This window comes from Schistocerca cancellata, chromosome 8 (assembly GCF_023864275.1).
Source record: "Schistocerca cancellata isolate TAMUIC-IGC-003103 chromosome 8, iqSchCanc2.1, whole genome shotgun sequence".
NCBI classification, from domain to species: Eukaryota; Metazoa; Arthropoda; class Insecta; order Orthoptera; family Acrididae; genus Schistocerca; species Schistocerca cancellata.
The window spans coordinates 398,059,393-398,082,102 of record NC_064633.1 but is presented as its reverse complement, the minus strand read 5'-3'; the positions used below and the strand labels follow the sequence as shown (position 1 = coordinate 398,082,102).

At 37.6% G+C, this 22,710-nt stretch overlaps 1 protein-coding gene across 1 annotated transcript in view; it reads left to right on the top strand.

Moving 5' to 3' along the window:
• LOC126095766 (elongation factor-like GTPase 1) overlaps positions 1 to 22,710 on the top strand; it is a 591,625-nt gene that overhangs the window by 92,507 nt on the left and 476,408 nt on the right. The window contains exons 9-10 of the mRNA XM_049910570.1: positions 7,152 to 7,339; positions 20,739 to 20,847. Coding sequence (XP_049766527.1) covers positions 7,152 to 7,339; positions 20,739 to 20,847 — 297 coding nt within the window. The remainder of the gene's footprint in view (positions 1 to 7,151; positions 7,340 to 20,738; positions 20,848 to 22,710) is intronic.

Below are 22,710 nucleotides of genomic sequence, written 5' to 3'. Positions count from 1 at the left end.
GTTGGGAGGAGCACACCACAGAACTGCAGAAAGGCCTTAAGAAATCTGTATTGGCAATTCGAGTGTTAGCAGACATAGGAAACATAAAAACGAAAAAGCTTGCGTACTTTCATTCCATAATGTCATATGAGATAATATTTTGGGGTAAATCTTTAAGTCAAACAAGTTTTCAAGGTCCAAAAGCGTGTAATACGTATTATTTGTGGAGTAAATTCATGGACCTCCTGCAGAAACCTCTTCAAAGAACTGGGTATACTAACTACTGCCTCTCAGTATATTTACTTCTTAATGAAATTTGTCGTAAATAATATGTCTCTTTTTCCAACAAACAACTCAGTTCATACATACAATACCAGGAACAAAAATGATCTGCACAATAATTTGCCAGGAAACATAAAAAAATTTAGTTAGAAATAAAGATCAATTTAGAAGGAGCCTGAAAGACTTACTACTGGCCAACTCCTTCTACTCCATTGGCGAAATTTTTAATAGAAACAAATGATGTATTGTATTTATTCATACTATTAGTATTGTTATTTCAGCTTAAAAAAAAAAAGACATGTTCCACATCCACGAGGCTCTCCTAAGCACGGATCTATGGAACGAAAAACTAATCTAATCTGGGTGAAGCCGTGGGTTTTACGACGACACGATAAAAGCATTCAACAAAACTTGTTACGTGAGCTTACAGTGGAAGACGTCAAGTCGTACATCAATTACTTAAGAATGGATGAGCATACATTTCTGTATGTGCTCAATGAAGTGTATCCTCATATCACAAAGCACAATATTCACTTAAGAACTGCTACATCTTCAGAAGACAGGCTCACTATAACACTCCCATTCCTTGCTACAGGAGAGGGTTATGTTAGGTTAGGTTAGATCAGGTTAGGTCTCCAATCTTCTTAATCTATTTTTGTATTCAGGGTGCCTCACGTTGTAAAGCGCCTCATCAGCTTCAGACATCTCTATTAATTTTGTAGTTGTCGGCACACACCAATTGTATTTACCGGCAATGGTTATAAAAACACTACAGACGACAGTACGCTGCAGCGATGCTAGCGCTCCATGTGGTAACATGTCACATTGCAGTGAACAGAAGACAAGCGGTTTCTTTGATCAAATATACAGCGAGGTCCTAGATTTGATCAAATATTGGACGACATTTGACAAAGTCCCTATTACACTATCAAAAATCTTTGACAAAGATATTGGACAAAGATATTGGACAAAGAAATTTGATAGTGTAATACCGGCCTAAGACATGCACTTGGCTTGAAAAAGTTTGTGACCTGGTACCTGTCACCTAATTTTTCCTGCAAAATCTGGCCCACACCTCTTCCATGGCTGCTACTTAGCAACAGAACTTTCCTCTTACTTTCTACTTTTTTTGAGACAGTTGGTTTCCTAGTGAGATTCTGTTGCATCTTAACTACATCTACTTCTACTGGAGCCTCTTCCTCTCTTAACTGTGGTAGCAAGGCAAATCTATTGGTTGTGCCAATTGGGAAACTGTCATACACTGTTCTCTTTCTGTGGCCCCTGTTCCCAGCTACCACTTCCCACTGCTGTTTACCCTCCTCCCCCCTTAACCTTTTCAGGTCCTCCCACGCTCTGTCCAAATCAGCCTGAAGGGCTCTAATTTTCTCCTCCTGTTCAGCTATTATCCTATCTCTCGAGCAAACCCTGCAAAAGAATGGAAGAGTCTCGTTTGCTTCCCCAATTCCCACACTGCTACAATTTCCTTAATGAAACCACCTGTCACAACAGCTGCACAAAACCCCTGAACTAACTTTCCTCACACACTTACTATCCATGGTAGTTTGGAAATTAGTTAGGAGATTTACTAAGTGATAATGGTAATATATTAAATACAGAAGTAAAAGGACACTAAATATGTTTTGGAAACTAATAAGTAAGTAAACTATTAGCAAATGCAGATAAATTTGTGGCATAACGCTAAATATGCGCATTCAAAAATTAGGCCTAAATAGCCGAATGTAACGAAAACAAACTTTTTGCGAGTACTGGAAGAATACGCAAATAAATGAAAAATCTTTAATGGCAGGCTTGAAGAGCACACTGTTGTTGTTGTTTTCAGTCCAGAGACTGGTTTGATACAGCTCTCCATGCTACTCTATCCTGTGCAACCTTCTTCATCTCCCAGTACCTACTGCAGCCTACACCCTTCTGAATCTGCTTAGTGTATTCATCTCTTGGTCTCCCTCTACGATTTTTACCCTCCACGCTGCCCTCCAGTACTAAATTGGTGATTCCTTGATGCCTCAGAAAATGTCCTACCAACTGATCCCTTCTTCTGGTCAAGTTGTGCCACAAAATCCTCTTCTCCCCAATTCTATTCAATACCTCCTCATTAGTTATGTGATCTACCCATCTAATCTTCACCATTCTTCTGTAGCACCACATTTCGAAAGCTTCTATTCACTTCTTGTCTAAACTATTTATCTTCCATATTTCACTTCCATACATGGCTACACTCCACACAAATACTTTCAGAAACGACTTACTGACACTTAAAACTGTACTCGATGTTAACAAATTTCTCTTCTTCAGGAATGGTTTCCTTGCCATTGCCAGTCTACATTTTATATCCTCTCTACTTCGACCATCATCAGTTATTTTGCTCCCCAAATAGCAAAACTCTTTTACTACTTTAAGTGTCTCATTTCCTAATCTAATTCCCTCAGCATCACCTGACTTAATTCGACTGCATTCCATTATCCTCGTTTTGCTTTTGTTGATGTTCATCTTATACCCTCCTTTCAAGACACTGTCCATTCCGTTCAACTGCTCTTCCAAGTCCTTTGCTGTCTCCGACAGAATTACAATGTCATCAGCGAACCTCAAAGTTTTTATTTCTTCTCCATGGATTTTAATACCTACTCCAAACTTTTCTTTTGTTTCCTTTACTGTTGCTCAATATACAGATTGAATAGCATTGGGGAGAGGCTACAACCCTGTCTCCCTCCCCTCCCAACCACTGCTTCCATTTCATGTCCCTCGACTCTTATAACTGCCATCTGCTTTCTGTACAAATTGTAAGTAACCTTTCGCTCCCTGTATTTTACCCCTGCCACCTTTAGAATTTGAAAGAGAGTATTCTAGTCAACATTGTCAAAAGCTTTCTCTAAGTCTAAAAATGCTAGAAACATAGGTTTGCCTTTCCTTAATCTTTCTTCTAAGATAAGTCGTAAGGTCAGTATTGCCTCACGTGTTCCAATATTTTTATGGAATCCAAACTGATCTTCCCCGAGGTCGGCTTCTACCAGTTTTTCCATTCATCTGTAAAGAATTTGTGTTAGTATTTTGCAGCTGTGACTTATTAAACTAATAGTTCGGTAATTTTCACATCTGTCAACACCTGCTTTCTTTGTGATTGGAATTATTATAGTCTTCTTTAAGTCTGAGGGAATTACGCCTATCTCATACATCTTGCTCACCAGATGGTAGAGTTTTGTCAGGACTGGCTCTCCCAAGGCTGTCAGTAGTTCTAATGGAATGTTTTCCTGTAGGCAGTATCTATCTTACCCCTCATGAGATAAGCCTCTACATCCTTACATTTGTCCTCTAGCCACCCCTGCTTAGCCATTTTACACTTCCTTTCGATCTCATTTTTGAGACGTTTGTATTCCTTTTTGCCTGCTTCACTTACTGCATTTTTGTATTTTCTCGTTTCATCAATTAAATTCAGTATCTCTTCTGTTACCTAAGGATTTCTATTAGCCCTCGTCTTTTTAGCTACTTGAGCCTCTACTGCCTTCACTATTTCATTCCTCAAAGCTACCCATTCTTCTTCTACTGTATTTCTTTCCCCCATTCCTGTCAGTTGTTCCCTTATGCTCTCCCTGAAACTCCGTACAACCTCTGGTTCATTCAGTTCATCCAGGTCTCGTCTCCTTACATTCCCACCTTTTTGCAGTTTCTTCAGTTTTAATCTACAGTTCATAACCAATTGATTGTGGTCAAAGTCTACATCTGCCCCTGGAAATGTCTTACAATTTAAAATCTGGTTCCTAAATCTCTGTCTTACCATTATATAATCTATCTGAAACCTTCTAGTATCTCCAGGATTCTTCCATGTGTACAACCTTCTTTCATGATTCTTGAACCAAGTGTTAGCTATGATTAAGTTATGCTCTGTGCAAAATTCTACGAGGTGGCTTCCTCTTTCATTTCTTAGCCCCAATCCATATTCACCTACTATGTTTCCTTCTCTTCCTTTTCCTACTGTCGAATTCCAGTCACCCATGACTATTAAATTTTTGTCTCCCTTCACTACCTGAATAATTTCTTTTATCTCATCATACATTTCATCAATTTCTTCATCATCTGCAGAGCTAGTTAGCATATAAACTTGTACTACTGTAGTAGCCGTGGGCTTCGTTTCTATCTTGGCCACAATAATGCGTTCACTATGCTGTTTGTAGTAGCTTACCCGCACTCCTATTTTTTTTATTCATTATTAAACCTACTCGTGCATTACCCCTTTTTGATTTTGTATTCATAACCCTGTATTCACCTGCCCAAAAGTCTTGTTCCTCCTGCCACCGAACTTCACTAATTCCCACTATATCTAACTTTAACCTATCCATTTCCCTTTTTAAATTTTCTAACCTACTTGCCCGATTAAGGGATCTGACATTCCATGCTCCGATCCTTAGAACGCCATTTTTCTTTGTCCTGATAACGACGTCCTCCTGAGTAGTCCCCGCCCGGAGATCCGAATGGAGGACTATTTTACCTCCGGAATATTTTAACCAAGAGGATGCCATCATCATTTAATCATACAGTAAAGCTGCATGCCCTCAGGAAAAATTATGGCTGTAGTTTCCCCTTGCTTTCAGCTGTTCGTATTACCAGCACAGCAAGGCCATTTTGGTTAGTGTTACAAGTCTAGGTCAGTCAATCATCCAGACTGTTGCCCCTGCAACTACTGAAAAGGCTGCTGCCCCTCTTCAGGAACCACATGTTTGTCTGGCCTCTCAACAGATACCCCTCCGGCTATCTGTACCGTTGAGGCACGCAAGCCTCCCCACCAACAGCAAGGTCCATGGTTCATGGGGAGGAAGAGCACACTAATGAATGTATTTAATCAGTTAATCTATAGCAAATGCACTAAGATTGCAGTATAACACTAAGTATGCTTACTTGGAAAGTAAGGCAAAGCCACGAAATGTAAACAAAATGAACTTTTCACGATTACTAGAACAATACACAAATAAAAGAAAAACCTTTAATGGTGAGCTTGCAAAGTACCCTAATGAACATATTTAATCAGTGGTATAACGCTAAAAATGCCTACTCGAAAAATTAGGCCTAAGCAGCAGTAAGTAAACAAACAAACTTTACCTACTCCAGTTTGGCCACGGGGTTGTCCTTCATATCACAAGATCAAACCAGTCATATAATATACCAGATTTGCTGTAATTTCTGCACAGCATTTTTTTTGAGCATGACTACCAACTAGCTGTCTAACCGAATGAATGATTCTTGCCAAACTGTGGCCAGGAGCAGAACTGACCACTCAGTAGCAAAACAGTTTAGTACAACATCTTTAATTTCAGTGGCTACTTCTTAACTAGTGCCATGAGATTTCTTCTCCACAACTTCAGCTTCTGTGGTTTATTTAGATGGGGTTTATGCTTGCAACACATTCTTTGATCCTTTAATCCTCCTGGCCTCAATCTCTGCTAGGCCTAGGCAGACTTGCTTTTAAGTGTAGTTCCATTCACTCCTGTAATAAAGCCGTTCATACGATGTTGTTTATTATGCGGCCACCAGTTTCAGTGCTCTAGTACACCAGTTTCAGGCTGTAACTGACATTGAAGGGGTCAGCTTCAGTTGTATACACGATTTGAGTTAACACCCTCAATGTCAGTTAAGGCCTGAAGATGGTGAACTGAAGCACTGACACTGGAAGCCATATATTAAATAACATTGCAAGGATGGCTGTATGTGTTCCACTTTATTGCATATGTTTTTGTGTACCCAACTATGTTGGCAACAGTATTTTAACCAACAAGTAAGATCACTGCTCGCAGCACTGGACAAATACAAGTCAAGCAGATGTCAAAATAATAAGCATTAAATAAATTGCCAATTAAGTTGGATGCTCAAAATCATTGCATCTATCAGTCATACTGGGAAAATATCAGAAATCACAACAAGAAGGTGCCATTGTTTTACAGCTTACAGATCTTTCAATAAAAATATTACTTTGCAAGAAATATATTTAAAAAACATGCAAGGTGGATTTTTTCATTTTCCTTGAAAATGTGCAATGTTTAATATATTGGACATGCATTTTGGAGTTACCAGGTTCAAATTCCTTTCTAACGATCCAGAGTTAGAACTTCCTTAGTTTCCATAAACAACTCAAGGCAAGTTCCAAGATGACTTCTTTGAGACACACACTACCAGTCTTTTGCTCCTCACTCTTGTCTGAGTGAAACTTGTGCGCTGTCTGTGATGATTTGATGAAAAGTTAAACCCTGATTCTCTTTCCTTTACTATTTATAGGCTTAAGTATATGCAAAATTGTGAAATTATAAGTTTTATTTCTGGAAACAATAATGATCATTTAGATATAGCTGCCAGTTTCTATTTTAGAATTCTGGCTTTTGATCCATTTGATTCCCTTTAATTCATAAAGTTTGTGTTATATGTAGCTCATGGCATCAGCAGAGAGTACTTCACTGGCAAGACTGCTATTAATAATCACATGTTATGCTAATGTTGGCTGTACACCTATAATGCTCATTGCAGTTGCTAACCGGGTGCAAATTGTGTGGCTAAAAGTTAATCCTTTGTGTAGTACCTATTGTTAACCAGGGGAGAGGCTTCTGAATACAGATACTTGGTACTGCATCATTTGAAATGAGAGGGAAATAATGTGTGTGTGTGTGTGTGTGTGTGTGTGTGTGTGTGTGTGTGTGGGCGCGCGCGCGCTCATTTGTACATCCGTTTGTTTTTATCTATATTTTTGCTGTAATTTCAAAATACGGTTGTGTGAACTGCACCAATTCTGAAAATTGCTTTTAGTGTAGATGGATGCACATTGGGCACTTAAAACATACCAACTGAACTAGTTCTGCCCACAGTTTTTATTAAGTTTTTGTTCATGTTTACAGATATGGTCTGCACGAAGTTACCTTCACCATCTCATCTTTCTCAGGAAAAAGCAGAAAAACTTATGTGTTCACACACACAGAGGTTTGACACACTTCCTGTACCAACACAAGCCCTACGCTCTGCTTTTATGGACTGTAACAGCAGCACGGAAGCCCCACTTATTGTTTTCGTGTCAAAAATGTTCCCTGTAAGTAGTCCCTTTTTTCGTTGTCTTATTTATTTATTTATTTGCTTTTTTGTGCATTACTAGTAGTGTTCATCTGCATATTGATTTTGCTGCTGAGCTGTAAAAATAAGAATAGCTCTGTTGTTGTCATTCTGTTAACAGCACTACTGTGTTTTTGTGAGTGGAGTGGGGTAAATTTTGTGCCAGTTCTGTTAGGTTTATCAATTAGTTCAAAATTGTTTGCATTTATTCTCTAAAAGTGCTGTGCACAAACAGTTTTGTGAAACATGGATGTAGTATTCTTATCTCTTGATCTTATTTTTGTTAGTAACAGAAGACCAACGGTCTTTTGCACAAGAATCCAATGTGTCATGAATCCTTCTTTGTCTGAAACAATCATTATGTTTATAGTAATGCAGTAATATTTTTTTTGATGGTGCTATACATTTGAAACTTTAAAGAATTTGACTTCAATGAGCCATCTGGATCCTCCTCCCCACCACCAGCTTTTCTGAACTGCACAGATGGGAGCTATCCTTACAACACATTCTCTTCTTCCAGAATTATACTGACCTCAACCAATGGTAACCTACTGCCCCACACCCTCCACCCAACAGTTTCCACCCCCTTTGTCCTATTATCTCATCCTTATTCTCGTTCTCTCACCATCTTTGTGTGCCGCCATTTGCCAACGCACCTGCCTGTCTTTTCCCTTCCCATTCCTCTCTTTTTTTGCTCTTTTTACCAATCCATCAGTTTAATAAGTCATGGTTGCAAAATACTGACATAAATTATTCACAGGAGAATGGAAAAACTGGTATGAGCCAACCTTAGAAAGGATCATTTTGGGTTCTAGAGAAATGTAGATGCTCAAGAGGCAATATTGACCGTGTGATGTATCTTAGAAGAAAGACCGAAGAAAAGCATTTGCAGATTGAGAGAAAGTTTTTGACTATCTTGATTAGAAAAACCTCTTTGGCATTATGAATGTAGCAGGGACAAAATAAAGATTGCTGAAATTCATCTACAACTTGTACAGATCCAGGCTGCAGTCATAAAGAGTTGGAGGATATAAAAGAGAAGCAGTAGGTGAGAAGGCAGTGACACAAAGTTGTACCCCCTGCCAACATTGATTAGTCAGTACATTGAGCAATTAGGGGAAACCAAGGAAATATTTGGAAAGGAAATTTAAGTTCAGGCAGAAGAAATAAAAACTTTTAAGGTTTTCCAGTGACAGTTTATCCTTCAGAAATGGCAAAGGACTTGAAAGATTAGGTGAATGGAATGGATGAAGTGTTGAAAAGAGGTTGTAAGATGGCTGTCAACAAAGGCAAAACAAAGTGGAATTTAGTTAAATTAAATTAGGTGATGTCGACAAAATTAGATTAGGAAATGAGACACTGAAAGTAGTCAATGATTTTTACTATTTGGGCAGCAAACTAACAGTAGCTGAAGTAGAGAGGATACAAAATGCAGACTGACAGTAACAATAAAAGAATTTCAAAAAAAGATAAAGTTGTTAACAGCGAATACCATATTTACTCGAATCTAAGCTGCACTCGAATCTAAGCCGCACCTGAAAAATGAGACTCGAAATTAAGGAAAAAAAATTTCCCGAATCTAAGCCGCACCTGAAATTTGAGACTCGAAATTCAAGGGGAGACAGCAGTTTTAGGCCGCGCCTCCAAATCGAAACAGAGTTGGTCCATTGTAATATGAGACACAATTTAGGTCGAATGAAGTAGTTTGGTTTGAGTCGTAAGCTTAGCAGTTAAGCTTTACCAGATAACCATTGCTATGCGTCAGGCGCTCCGTCCGTATTTATACGGGTACCATCCTTTTTCACGTGCTTCATCTGGTTTGAATAGATTGCTTATTTTTCTTTGATCTGATAAGTGCCGTTCTCTTTGTTATAGGTGTTTACGTCACTCTAAGCTGAAAATGCATTACTGTACTGTGTCATGCATTGTTTGTCGTATTCTGATAATGAATGTTTACGGCCTGTCGCCGCTCGCGGCATGACTTGCTTTTGTGCACGCTACCGCCGCTTACAAAAAAAAAAAAGAGAGAAGAATCATCTCATTAGTGAAACAATGGCAAGAGACTGCTATTTGTTGTTACTTATACTGCTGCTTTCTTTGATAATGATCAACAAGAACCAAATAATAGACTGCGTGTGGTAGATGATGTTTTGAATGAGAGTTTAGCGAAAATTTTTCTCCATTTGAAAATCTTTGCAGACACTTCTTTAGTATATTACATTCTGCACAGAAATTAGAATCATCTTAGATTTAAAAATCTAGTCAATTGCCGTGCTTCATTTCTGACTGTATCACTATTAGGCATAAGAATAATACGAATATAAACATAACATGATATATATATTCTTCTGCGTTTACTGTTGGCTCACTCCAGTTTCAAAGTTTATTAGGCAGACAGGATTTAAATGAGATAGCAGCAAACATGAAAGAATACATGGAAAAATGTTTATATTTGTATTATTCTTATTGTGAAGAGAATACTGCATGTGATTCACAATTCATAAAAGTTCCTATTAGCAACCATCTCTTCTCACAGGTAGGAAAATATTCAGAACGTAGAGTTGGCCATATTGACAAACATCCCAGTCTGGCCAGTCGGATTTTCATAGTACATTGAATTGCTGCTACATTCGAAGATGAACAATATGGAATTTGTATTTACTTCGTTGGATAATGTATGAAAAGGTAGTGGTCGAAACTCGGGGCGGAGAAAAAAGCTCGTCTTCCACCTTTTTTTTAAATTTATTTGCTGTCGCAGAGGTTTTGGCTCCAGTATTTATTTTTGTGCCTGCAAAGCATGCAAATGCAAATGTATGAAAAGGCAGTGGTCGAAACTTGGGGCGGAGAAAAAAGCTCGTCTTCCACCTTTTTTTTTTTAATTTATTTGCTGTCGCAGAGCTTTTGGCACCAGTATTTATTTGTGTGCCTGCAAAGCATGCCTATGTAGCGCTACATATATTCAACAGCAGAAGTTAGTTGTGGCGGCACCTACCAACATTTTTCAGAACTTCCGCTTACTTTGCACTCGATTCTAAGCCGCAGACGGTTTTTTGGATTACAAAAACTGAAAAAAAGTGCGGCTTGGATTCGAGTAAATACGGTACAAATTTAACTGTCTTTTATGTGTAGGTACTTGTGTGGAGTGTAACCTTTTAGGGAAATGAATCATGGACCATAAACAGTTCAGACACGAAGAGAATATGGTGCTACAGGAGAATGCTGAAGATAACATGGCTAGATCAAATACTGGCGAACAGGTACTGAACTGAATTAGTGAAAAAAAGAGAGTGTTTCACAAGTTAACTAAAAAAAGGGATCATTTGATTGAACACATCCGGAGACATCAAGGAATTAGATTAGGAAATGAGAAGGAACAAGTTTGCGTGGCCATCTTCCGCAGCAAGGATACAATTACTTTGCATTTCGCCTTATCTTGTTCTGAGGCATCATCAGTGGGATTTATAAGGATACATTTTTGTTAGGTTTAGATTATGAAACAGTTCACATCATGATCTTTTTGTAAAAAAGTAATTACTTATGATTTGCTGATCTGTGTTTCCTCACATCTGGTCTGGAGATCGCAATACCAATTTTATTACTGCCATATAAGCACAACTTTGCGTTCTGACCTCCTGCACACTGTTCACCATGTTTCTCATTCTTTCTTGTGGTGTACTATATTCTTTTGCCACTCGAAAATAACTATTTTGCCCGACACTGCTTCTCACAATGTAAATATTGTGACTCAATTATGTGTTTCTCCTCTTTGGCATGTTAACTTACTTGTTGCCAACCTAACAAAGGTTATACAGTGTGTGTGTGTGTGTGTGTGTGTGAGAGAGAGAGAGAGAGAGAGAGAGAGAGATAGAGAGATAGAGAGAGAGAGGCCAGTACTGGATTTCAGAAAATCCTCCATGTATAAGCTTGCAGGATACATGTTAAAATTAGTCTGAAAATTTCAAAGTACAAGAAGACAGAACCATTAAAAACACTACACAGCTAATATAACAAATAAAAGATATGAAAATCCCAGACACAGCAACACTCTTCTCATTTGATATAGAAAGGATGTATTCCAACATACCAGTACCAGAAACAATAGAAATCATAGATAAGAACCTGAAAACTTATAGTCAACTCCCCGATGTACAGATTAAGGAAATACACACATTAATAAAACTCATTACAGAACAAAATTACTTCCAATTCAATAATGAATTTTATTTACAAGAAGATGGATTACCAGTTGGGTCCCCAGTTTCAGGGGCCTTAGCAAATATTTTTGTAAACCACATTGAACAGATCATTTTCACAAAAATAGTAGCAAAAGAATACAACATATTATATTGGTTCAGGTATATGGATGACATCTTTTGCTTAATAGATTAACCACAAACAAAAATTGAAAAACTACATACTGACATCAACAAGATACATAAAAATATAAAATTCACAGTTGAAAGAGAGCAGAACAACCAAATTAACTTCCTGGATATAACAATAAAAACATAACAATAGCCATATGTTTGAAATTTACCATAAACCCACAGCAACAGACATTATCATTCCCCAACCCTCGAACCACCCATACTGACAAAAGCAAGCAGCACTTCGACAAATGCTCCATAGACTCAACACAGTACCACTCACCAAAGAAAGCTTCCAAAAAGAACTGGACATAATAATGCAGATAGCACAAAATAATGGTTGCAATAATCACACAGTCACAAAGCTAAACAATGAAATTAAAAATAAGATAAAAGCTGAAAGCACCAAACCACAGACAACAACACAACAGAACCAAAAACAAACAAGCAGTCCCATAACAACTACACATGATAATCAGAAAAAAATGAAAGAAAACACAAGATGGTATACAATGACATCAAACACAAACTCACCCATAAAATCACCAACATTTTCAAAAGACAGGGAATAAACATAGCATACACAACAGGCAATTCTATACAAAAATACACTCCAAAACTGTCAATAAACAGATACATATACCAGGAAGCAGCTATATATCAACTACAGTTAATACTTGTGAAGGCATATACATGGGACAGACAGGTAGAACTTTTGATGTCAGATACAAAGAACACATGAGAGCCTGGAAATATGGGACAAACCACTCCACATTTGCAGAACACCTAAGAGAACATGACCACAAACCAACCACTACAGAAGATGACATGAAAATAATTAGGATCAACAATAAAGAACACCTACTAACCCTGCAAGAAAATTAACACATACAGAAAACCAAAGTAGAAAGAAAAACCCTGTTGAATGACCAAGTGTACATGCCAAGCAATTCATTATTTACTCTGATAGATAAAATAATAGAATAACACTCCCAAAGAGAATCAATATAATAATACTGTCCAATGTAATAATAATACCACCCAACATTTTTACGCTCATTTATCCAGGAACCCCTCCACAGAATATTGAAACGAAAAATCAAGTCCGCTGTCACCAAAGTTTTCAACCACTTGCTAACAGCTAGCGCAACACCATAAAATACAAACATACAAACCACCAACCTTCCCCACCCCCCTCAAAAAAGGGGGGGGGGCACTTGTTGGCTTTCTCTCTCTCTATCTCTCATACACACACACAAGGTATAAACCTCATGAATAGAAGTTAGTCTTGAACATATACTTCGTACTTTGTTAGGTTGGCAACAAGTAGGTAATCATGCCAAAGAGGAAAAACACATAATTGAGCCACTATATTTACAGTGTGAAAAGCAGTGTCCAGCAAAATAGTTATTTTCGAGTGGCAAAAGAACATAGTACACCACAGGAAAGAATGAGAAACATGGTGAACAGTGTGAAGAAGGTCAGAACGCAAAGTTGTGCTTATATGGCAGTAATAAAAGTGGTAGTGTGACCTCAGACCAGATGTGAGGAAACACAGATCAGTAAATTGTAAGTAATTACTTTCTTACAAAAAGATCGCAATGTGAACTGTTTCATAATCTAAAACTAACAAAACTGCATCCTTATAGATTCTACTGATGATGCCTTAGGACAAGATTAGGCGAAACGCGTATGGGAAGTAATGAGAAGGATGTTTGGGGGGTAAACATTGTAGAGGAAGACTCAGGCCTGAGTGTGTGTGTGGGAGGGGGGGCAGTGGGGGGGGGGGGGGGGGAGAGAGAGAGAGAGAGAGAGAGAGAGAGAGAGAGAGAGAGAGAGTGTGTGTGTTTTCGGTTTTGAATCATAAGTTTTTTTTACAGGTTTGGTGCCGTCTGCTACGAATTCCTCGCCTGTGCCAGTCTTTTCACCTCAGAGTAGCACTTGCAACCTATGTCCTTAATTATTTGCTGGACGTATTCCTCTCTCTGTCTTCCTCTATGGTTTTTACCGTTTGCAGCTCTCTCTAGTACCATTCCGTGATGTCTTAACTGATGTCCTACCATCCTGTCTCTTCTTCATGTCAGTGTTCCGTATATTCCTTTCCTCATTGATTCTACAAAGAACCTCCTCATTCTTTACTTGTCAGTATCCACTATTTTCAACAGTCTTCTGCAGTACCACATTTCAAATGCTTCTATTCTCTGTTCTGGTTTTCCCACAATATATATTTTACTGTCATACAATGCTGTATTCCAAATGTACATTCTCAGAAATTTCTTCCTAAGTTTGATACTAAGAGACTTATCTTGTCTAGGAATCTCCATTTTGGCAGTGCTAATCTGATTTTTATGTCCTCCTTGCTCTGTTCATCATGGATTATTTTGCTCCTAGGTAGCAGAATTCTTTAACTTCATCTACTTTGTGATCACTAATTCTGATGTTAAGTTTCCCACTGTTCTCATTCATGCTACTTCTCTTACTTTTGTCTTTCTACAATTTACTCTCAGCCCATAGTCTGTACTCATTAGACTGTTCATTTCTTTCAGTGGATCTTGTAATTCTTCTTCGCTTTCACTGGAATAGCAATGTCATCAACAAATATTGCCACTTATCTCCTTTTACCTAGAATTTTAATCCCATTCATGAACCTTTCTTTTATTTCCAACATTGTTTCTTCGATGTATAGATTGAATGTTAGGGGCAAAAGACTACATCTCCATCTTACACCTTTTTTTTAATCTGTGCACTTGTTGTTCCCTCTTGGTTCTTGTACATATTGTATATTACCCACCTTTCTCTGTAGCTTATGCCTATTTTTCTCAGGATTTTGAACATCTTGCACCATTTTACATTGTCAAACACTTTTTGCGGGTTGACTAATCCTATGAAATTTCTTGGCTTTCATTCTGTCTTACTTCCATTATCAACCGCAATGTCAGAAATGCCTTTCTAGTGCATTTACCTTTCCTAAAGCCTGACTTATCATCATCTAACAAATCCTCAGTTATCCTTTCCAGTCTCTTGTGTATTTTTCTTGTCAACAACTTGGATGCATGAGCTGTTAAACTGATTATGTGATAATACTCATGCCTGTCAGCTCTTTCAATTTTTGGAATTGTGTGGATGAAAGTCTGATAGAATATTGCCAGTTTCATACATCCTACACACAAAGTGAATAGTCTATTTTGTTGCCACTTCCCCCAATGATTTTAGATCTTTTAAATTCTTATTTTAATACTGGATCACCCATCTCTTCCCTCATCATCAGACAAGTCCTTCCTCCTTAATTAGGCCTTCAGTCTACTCTTTCCATCTACCTGCTCTCTCCTATGCATTTGAGAGAAATTCCCATTGCATTATTTATGTTACTGCCCATGCTTTTAATTTTGACAAAGGTTGTTTTGACTTTTCTGTATACTGAGTCACTACTTGCGACAACCATTTCTACTTCGATTTCTTCACATTCTCCATGTAGTCATTTTGTGTTAGCCACCATGCACTTCCTATTTATTTCATTCCTAAGTGACATGTGTGGTGTCACCTCCAGACACCACACTTGCTAGGTGGTAGCTTTAAATGGGCCGCGGTCCGCTAGTATACGACGGACCCACGTGTCGCCACTGTCAGTGATTGCAGACCGAGCGACGCCACACAGCAGGTCTAGACACACTTCCTAGCACTCGCCCCAGTTGTACAGCCGACTTTGCTAGCGAAGCTACACTGACAAATACGCTCTCATTTGCCAAGACTATAGTTAGCATAGCCTTCAGCTACGTCATTTGCTACGACCTAGCAAGGCGCCATTACCAGTTTATATTGAGATATTAAAACCTGTACCGTCAAGAGCGATGTACACCAATTATGGATTAAAGTTAAGTATTCCAGCAACTACGTTCTTTTCTTACTAGACTCAACTACTTTACATTGTTCCAGACCTCACGCCAGTCTGCGTGAGCTTAAACGCGTGCATTTTGGCCTCCTCTAGCTACACGGTGTTGGCTCTTCTGCCAACACAGCAACATATATCTCTGTAATTCTAAATTTCCCTGGACATTTTTATACTTCCTTTTTTCGTCAATCAACTGAAGTATTTCTTCTGTTGCCCATGGTTTCTTCACAGTTACATTCCTTGCACCTATGTTTTTGTTTCCTACTTGTGTGAATGCCTTTAAAAATGTTCATTCCTCTTAAACTCTACTGCCTACTGAGGTATTCAATATCGTACTATCTATAGCTTCAGAGAGCTTTAAGCATATCTTCATTTCATAATATTTCCGTATCCCATTTCTTTACACATTGAGTCTTCCTGACTAGTCTCTTAAACTACAGCCTACTCATCATTGTTACTAAATTGCTATCTGAGTCTATATCTGCTCCTACATGTGCCTTACAGTCCAACATCTGATTTTGGAATCTGTGCTCAACCATGATGTAACCTAACTGAAATCTCCGAGTTTTGTCCACATATAACACTTCCACTTATAATTCTTGAACAGACTATTTGTTATTACCATCTGAAATTTGTTGCAGAACTCAATTAGCCTTTCAGCTCTCACATTCCTGCTACCAATCCCATATTCTCCTTAGCTCTTTCTTCTGTTCCTTCCCCTACAACTGAATTCCAGTCCCCATGATTATTAGATTTTCATCTCCCTTTATATACTGAATTACCCTTTCAATATCCTCATACACTTTTTCTATCTCTTCATCTTCAGCTTGTGGCATTGTCATGTATACCCGAACTATCATCATTGGTGTTGGTTTGCTGTCCATTCCGATGAGAACAATCCTATTACTGAACTGTTCACAGTAACTCACTCTCTGCCTTATCTTCCAATTCATAATGAATCCTATTCCTGTTATACCATTTTCTGCTGCTGTTAATATTACCCTGTACTCACCTGACAAGAAATCCTTGCCTTCTTTCTGTTTCACTTCACTGACTCCAACTCTATCTAGATAAAGCCTTAACATTCCCCTTCCAGATTTTCTAGCTTCCCTAACAAGTTCAAACTTTGGACATTCCATGCCCAATTTGTAGAATATTAACCTTTTATTGGTTACTCAATCTTTTTCTCATGGTCACCTTCCCCTTGGCAGTCTCCTCCTGAAAATCTGAATGGAGGATTATCCCTGAATCATTCGCCAATGGAGAGATCATCGTAACACTTTTTCAATGACAGGTCATGTGTCCTGTTGATACCCAAGCTCGGTCTGGCACACAGTTTTAATCTGCCAGGAAGTTTCATATCAGTGCACAATCCACTGCAGAATAAAAATCTCACTCTGGAAACATCCTCTAAGCTGTGGCTAAGCCATGTCTCTGCAATATCCTTTCTTTCAGGAGTGCTAGTTCTGCAAGGTTTGCAGGAGAGCTTCTGTGAAGTTTGGAACGTAGTAGACAATATACTGGCAGAAGTACAGCTGTGAGGACAGGGCATGAGTCATGCTTGGGTAGCTCAGTTGATAGAGCACTTGCCCACGAAAGGCAAAGGTCCCGAGTTTGGTCTCAGTCTGGCACATAGTTTTAATCTGCCAGAAAGTTTCATATCAGTGCACACTCCGCTGCAGAGTGAAAATCTCATTCTGGAAATATGGGATATAGTTAAGTCAGAGACAAGTAGACCAGAAATGAGGAGGAACAAATAGCTCTAAAAATAAATGAAGCCCTGGTAATAAATGCATGTTGTGTTGCAAACCATTTAAACAAGTATTTTGTCTCTGTTACTGATAGCATGGGGTTGTCAGGTTCAGTAAATAATGCAATGGAATATCTGAGACCAATGCACACAAGCAATCTCGGTAAAATGGAATTGACACATACTTCACCCAAAGAAATAGAGTCCATCATAAAAACCTTGAAATCAAAGCATTCTAGTGGTTATGATTACATATCAACAAAGTTAATAAAAGGGTGTTCATGTGAGCTTAGTCATATCTTAAGTTATTTGTGTAATCAATCACTTATCACGGGAACATTCTCGGACTGGCTTAAATATGCTGAAGTTATACCTCTCCACAAGAAAGGGGACAAAGAAATGCCGTCAAATTACCGACCGATCTCACTTTTGTCAGCTTTTTCAAAAATCTTTGAAAAGGTTATGTTCAAGCGTCTACTTAAGCACCTTAGTGAAAATACTGTCAGAGTCACAGTTTGGGCTTCTTAAGGGTTCTGATATTGAGGAGGTTATTTACACTTACAGTGAAGATGTCCTTAACTCGCTAGACAACAAATTAGAGGCAACTGGCATATTCTGTGACCTGTCAAAGGCTTTCGACTGTGTGAATCACAGCATTCTTTTAAGTAAATTAAAAAAGTAAAATAAAATAGTATGGCATCACTGGTAGTGCTGTAAAGTGGTTTCAGTCATATCTTACTAATAGAAAACAGAGGGTGTCATTATGTAACACTTCAGCAGTAGGCAGTCAGACATCATCTGACTGGGAAGAAATTACATGTGGTGTTCTCCAATGTTCCATACTAGGTTCACTACTTTCTCTTGTTTATATTAATGACATGTTATGTGTTACATTACCAGATGCCAAGTTTGTCTTATTTGCAGATGATACAAACATTGCAATCAAATATAAATTTAGGAAGGGCAGCTAGTCAAATTTTTACTGACATATTATACTTTAATTTTTGACAATACTTGGTTGTAACAGCCAAATAACCACATACTGTGTGAATGGTGGGTGTATGGAAAGCATATGTAAGCCTTAAGTCTGTAAATAATGGAAGTTTAATTTTAAATCTTGTACATAATTTGACCGTTCTTAACTGAGGATCATTGAAATGAATAATTTATTTTAATTTTTGACAATACTTGGTTGTAATAGCCAAGAAACTAGCAAATGTCTGAATGATAGATTTAATGAAAACAGATGTAAGTATTAAACCTGTAAATATTAGAAGTTTAATTTTAATTCATGTACTTAATTTTAATGTTTATTGACTGAGGATCATTAAAATTAATGAAACTCAAATTTTTCTGCTTACATTTTTGTAATGTGTTTATCTGGCATATTCCACACCCAGGAGGATCCCCTCTTTTGTGGGTCTATGGAATGAATAATTAATCTAATCTAACCTAACCTAATCACTGAAGAATGCCCCACAACATCATACAATGGTAGACCAGAAGACTTCTTGCTGGTGACTCACATAGATTATATAAATACCCTGGATGTTTATTTCTAAAGTTTTATTATATTATTATTATTATTATTATTATTATTATAATACAAATTTGGCCGTTAAAGACCGTGAAAACAGTTATTTCTTGCGCTTCTGGGAAGTCTTCTTTCTCTCAGTCCACATTTCTTTCATTCTTGTGCTGAAGGCGGCTTTTCTCTCTTCAGACCATTTAGTTCCACAAGTCTTCTTAATTTTCACACCGAAACCTGTGAATGAATTCAGTTTTTTTCTACAAAGGTTTCTGTTAAATATTGTTTCCTGATCTATGTCCATTTCTTTTAGATCTCTTTCTGTGTTGATAAACCATAAATTTTTATTTTTTAGATTTGCAATGTACGAAAATATTTGTTTTGTAAGCCTATTTGGGTTCATCCTCATGATGTGAGCATAAAAGGAGCATCTTCTTTTTCTAATTTCGTCTGTAATTTTGCTGCACTTCGTATACACTTCTTTGTTGCTTTTTAGTCTGTATACAGGCTTGCCTTGATCATCTGTTATTTTCCTGTGTCCAATAATTGTCCTCACAATTCTTCTTTCACGATTTTCTATCTGTTCTGCATATGTAAAATTTGTCAGTGTTTCTGATGCATATAGTATCTGCGATCTAATGACAGTCTGGTAGTGTCTGAGTTTTTTTTTTGCATATACATTTTTTTTAATACATTTGTCTGCAGTGGTGAGTTGCTGTCTCTAGTTTTTGTATTCTAGCCCTGCAGGCTGGATGACCTTTTGCCGCAGGCTGAATTAGTTCACCAAGATATTTAAAATGTTTAGATACCTGTATTTTCCCGTATTTCGTAGTTATTTTCTTTGGTGGATTTTTGATATTTGTAATGATTTCTGTCTTTTCAAATGAAATTTGCAAGCCTGCTTTTTCAGCAGTTTCTTTAAGTAATTCTATTTGTTTTATTGTGTCTTTTTGTGTGTAAGCTAAACAGGCGAGATCGTCAGCGAAGGCAAAACAGTTGGTTTCAATGGCTTTGTAGCGCTTCCCTCCAATTTGGACTTTCTCAACTCCATGTTTTTGCGTGATTTTTCTCCATTCCGCTATGACTTTATCCAGAACACAGTTGAAGAGTACCGGGGACAGCGCATCTCCTTGTCTGACGCCGGTTTTGACCTCGAAATGCTGTGAAATTTCTCCTTGGAATTTTACTTTTGATGTTGTATTTGTTAATGTTTCTTTGATTATGGTGATTGTTGTTTCATCTATTTCATATTCTCGAAGTGTTTTGATGAGTGTGTCCCTATCGATTGAGTCATAAGCTTTTTTGAAATCAATGAATGTTATGAAATATTTCTTGCTCCTTGTAAGATGAGGATCCGGGCTTGGGACCGGCAATGGCGGAGTTAGTTTTATATTATATATATTGTTATCTAAATTCTATGGTTTTTCAGTCATATAGTGAATAAAAATAAATTGTTTTAAATGAAATATTAGTTACCATAATGTTTTCTTGACATTCTAGGTTTGTATCCGTGATTCTAATGACCCTTTTTTGTAATCTGAAAGTACTGGTGATTTCATCTGAGTCTTTTCAAAATATGACTCCATATTTAAATTGAGAACAAAAGTAAGCATGATAAACACTATTTACTGTTTTGTCACTGTACAGAATAGGTGTCAGATTTTGCTTAATTTTGCATTCAAATGTTCTGTGCACGTATTTCAATTGAAATTCCCATGTAACAATAATCCCAAGATTTTAGCTGTTTTATTGTTACTGACTGTTTCAAATGTAAGCTGAAAAATTGTGGTTAATTTAAATAATTTAAAATATAAACTTTTTAGGTAATAACACTATTAATTACAGGTGGAGAGGAAAAATCTTCCTGAAAACCAAGCAAGACCTTTGACTGCAGAGGAAATAGCACAACGTCGTGAACAAGCAAGACATAGACATGCTCAAAAATCACTTGCAGGTACAACTACCTCATAATAAAACAGTTTCAAAATTTCAGAATCCTTGTTAGTGCTAACATCATACTTTAATGACTATGTATAATTCAGATTTGCACATTAGAAGGTTAATAATGTCCCAGAAAGTCTTTCAGAATTTTTGAACTGCTTTCTGATAGTCAAACTGATTTTCATGTAAGAGTGCGTAGACTTTCTTTTCAATACTTCAGTGTATTACTCTTGTCAGCAACTTGGATGCATGAGATATTAAGTTTATTGTGTGACATTTCTCACACTTATCTGCTCTTACTGTTGTAGGAATTGTGTGGATCATCTTTTTGTGAAAGTCTTGATGGTACGTCTCCAGTCTCATAGATACAGCACACCAGCTTGAATCATTGTCTGGTTGCTGCTACCCCCAGTGATTTTAAAAATTCCAAAGGATTGTTATCATGACTTTACTCAATTGCAAGTCTTCCAAAGCTCTGTTAAACTCTGACTTCAACACTGGAACCCTTATATATTCCACATCAAATCCCATTTCTTCTTCCATCCTGTCATCAGATAAATCCTCCCTGTGGTAAAGGCCTTGTGTGTACACTTTCCACCTGTCTGCTCTTTCTCCTCTATGTTAAACAGTGCAATTTCCATTGCACTCTTAATATTACTGTTTTTGCTTTTAATTACACTGAAGATTGTTTTGACTTCTCTGTATACTGAATCAGTCCTTCTGATCAGTATTTATTTTTTGAACTCTTCACATTTTTCCTGCAACCATTTCACCCTGACTTTCCTGCACTTCCTATTTATTTAACTCCATGTTGACTTTTATTGCCATATTTCTGTTTTTCCCAGGACATTTTTGCATTTCCATCCTTTTTCAGTCATTAAAGTATTTCTTGGATTATCTAAGGTTTCTTTGCAGTACCTTTCTTCTAGCTATGTTTGTCCAACTTCTGTGATTGCCTTGTTAGACATATCCTCTTCAACTGAGCTGCCTACTGTAGTATTCACTATCACAGTATCTGCTGCCTTAGAGCAATTCAAATGTGTTTCATCATTCTTCAGTACTTCAGTATCTCATTTCTTTCCACATTTATTCTTCCAGATCCAAATGACTTAAACTTATCTACACTTCATCATTATTAAATTGTGATCTGAGTCTATATCTGTTCCTGGATATGGCTTACATTCCCATATACGATTTTGGAATCTCTGGAATTTTACCATGTTTGTGGGCCTTTTCCAAGTATATCTCATCCATTTGTGTTTTTTGAACAGTGTATTTGGTGCAAATACTCTCCCATAACTCTGTAATGTATTTCTTCTCCTATTGCTGCATTCCACTCCTCATGATGAGGAAGTCATTTCTGAAAGTATTTGTATGGAGTGTAGCCATGTATGGAAGTGAAACATGGACGATAAATAGTTTGGACAAGAAGAGAATAGAAGCTTTCGAAATGTGGTGCTACAGAAGAATGCTGAAGATTAGATGGGTAGATCACATAACTAATGAGGAAGTATTGAATAGGATTGGGGAGAAGAGAAGTTTGTGGCACAACTTGACCAGAAGAAGGAATCGGTTGGTAGGACATGTTCTGAGGCATCAAGGGATCACCAATTTAGTATTGGAGGGCAGCGTGGAGGGTAAAAATCGTAGGGGGAGACCAAGAGATGAATACACTAAGCAGATTCAGAAGGATGTAGGTTGCAGTAGGTACTGGGAGATGAAGAAGCTTGCACAGGATAGAGTAGCATGGAGAGCTGCATCAAACCAGTCTCAGGACTGAAGACCACAACAACAACACTTGTCCTTTACGTGCTAAATTACCCATTCAGTATCCTCAAATATTTCCTCTGTCTCTCTGTCTTCTGCTTGTGATGTC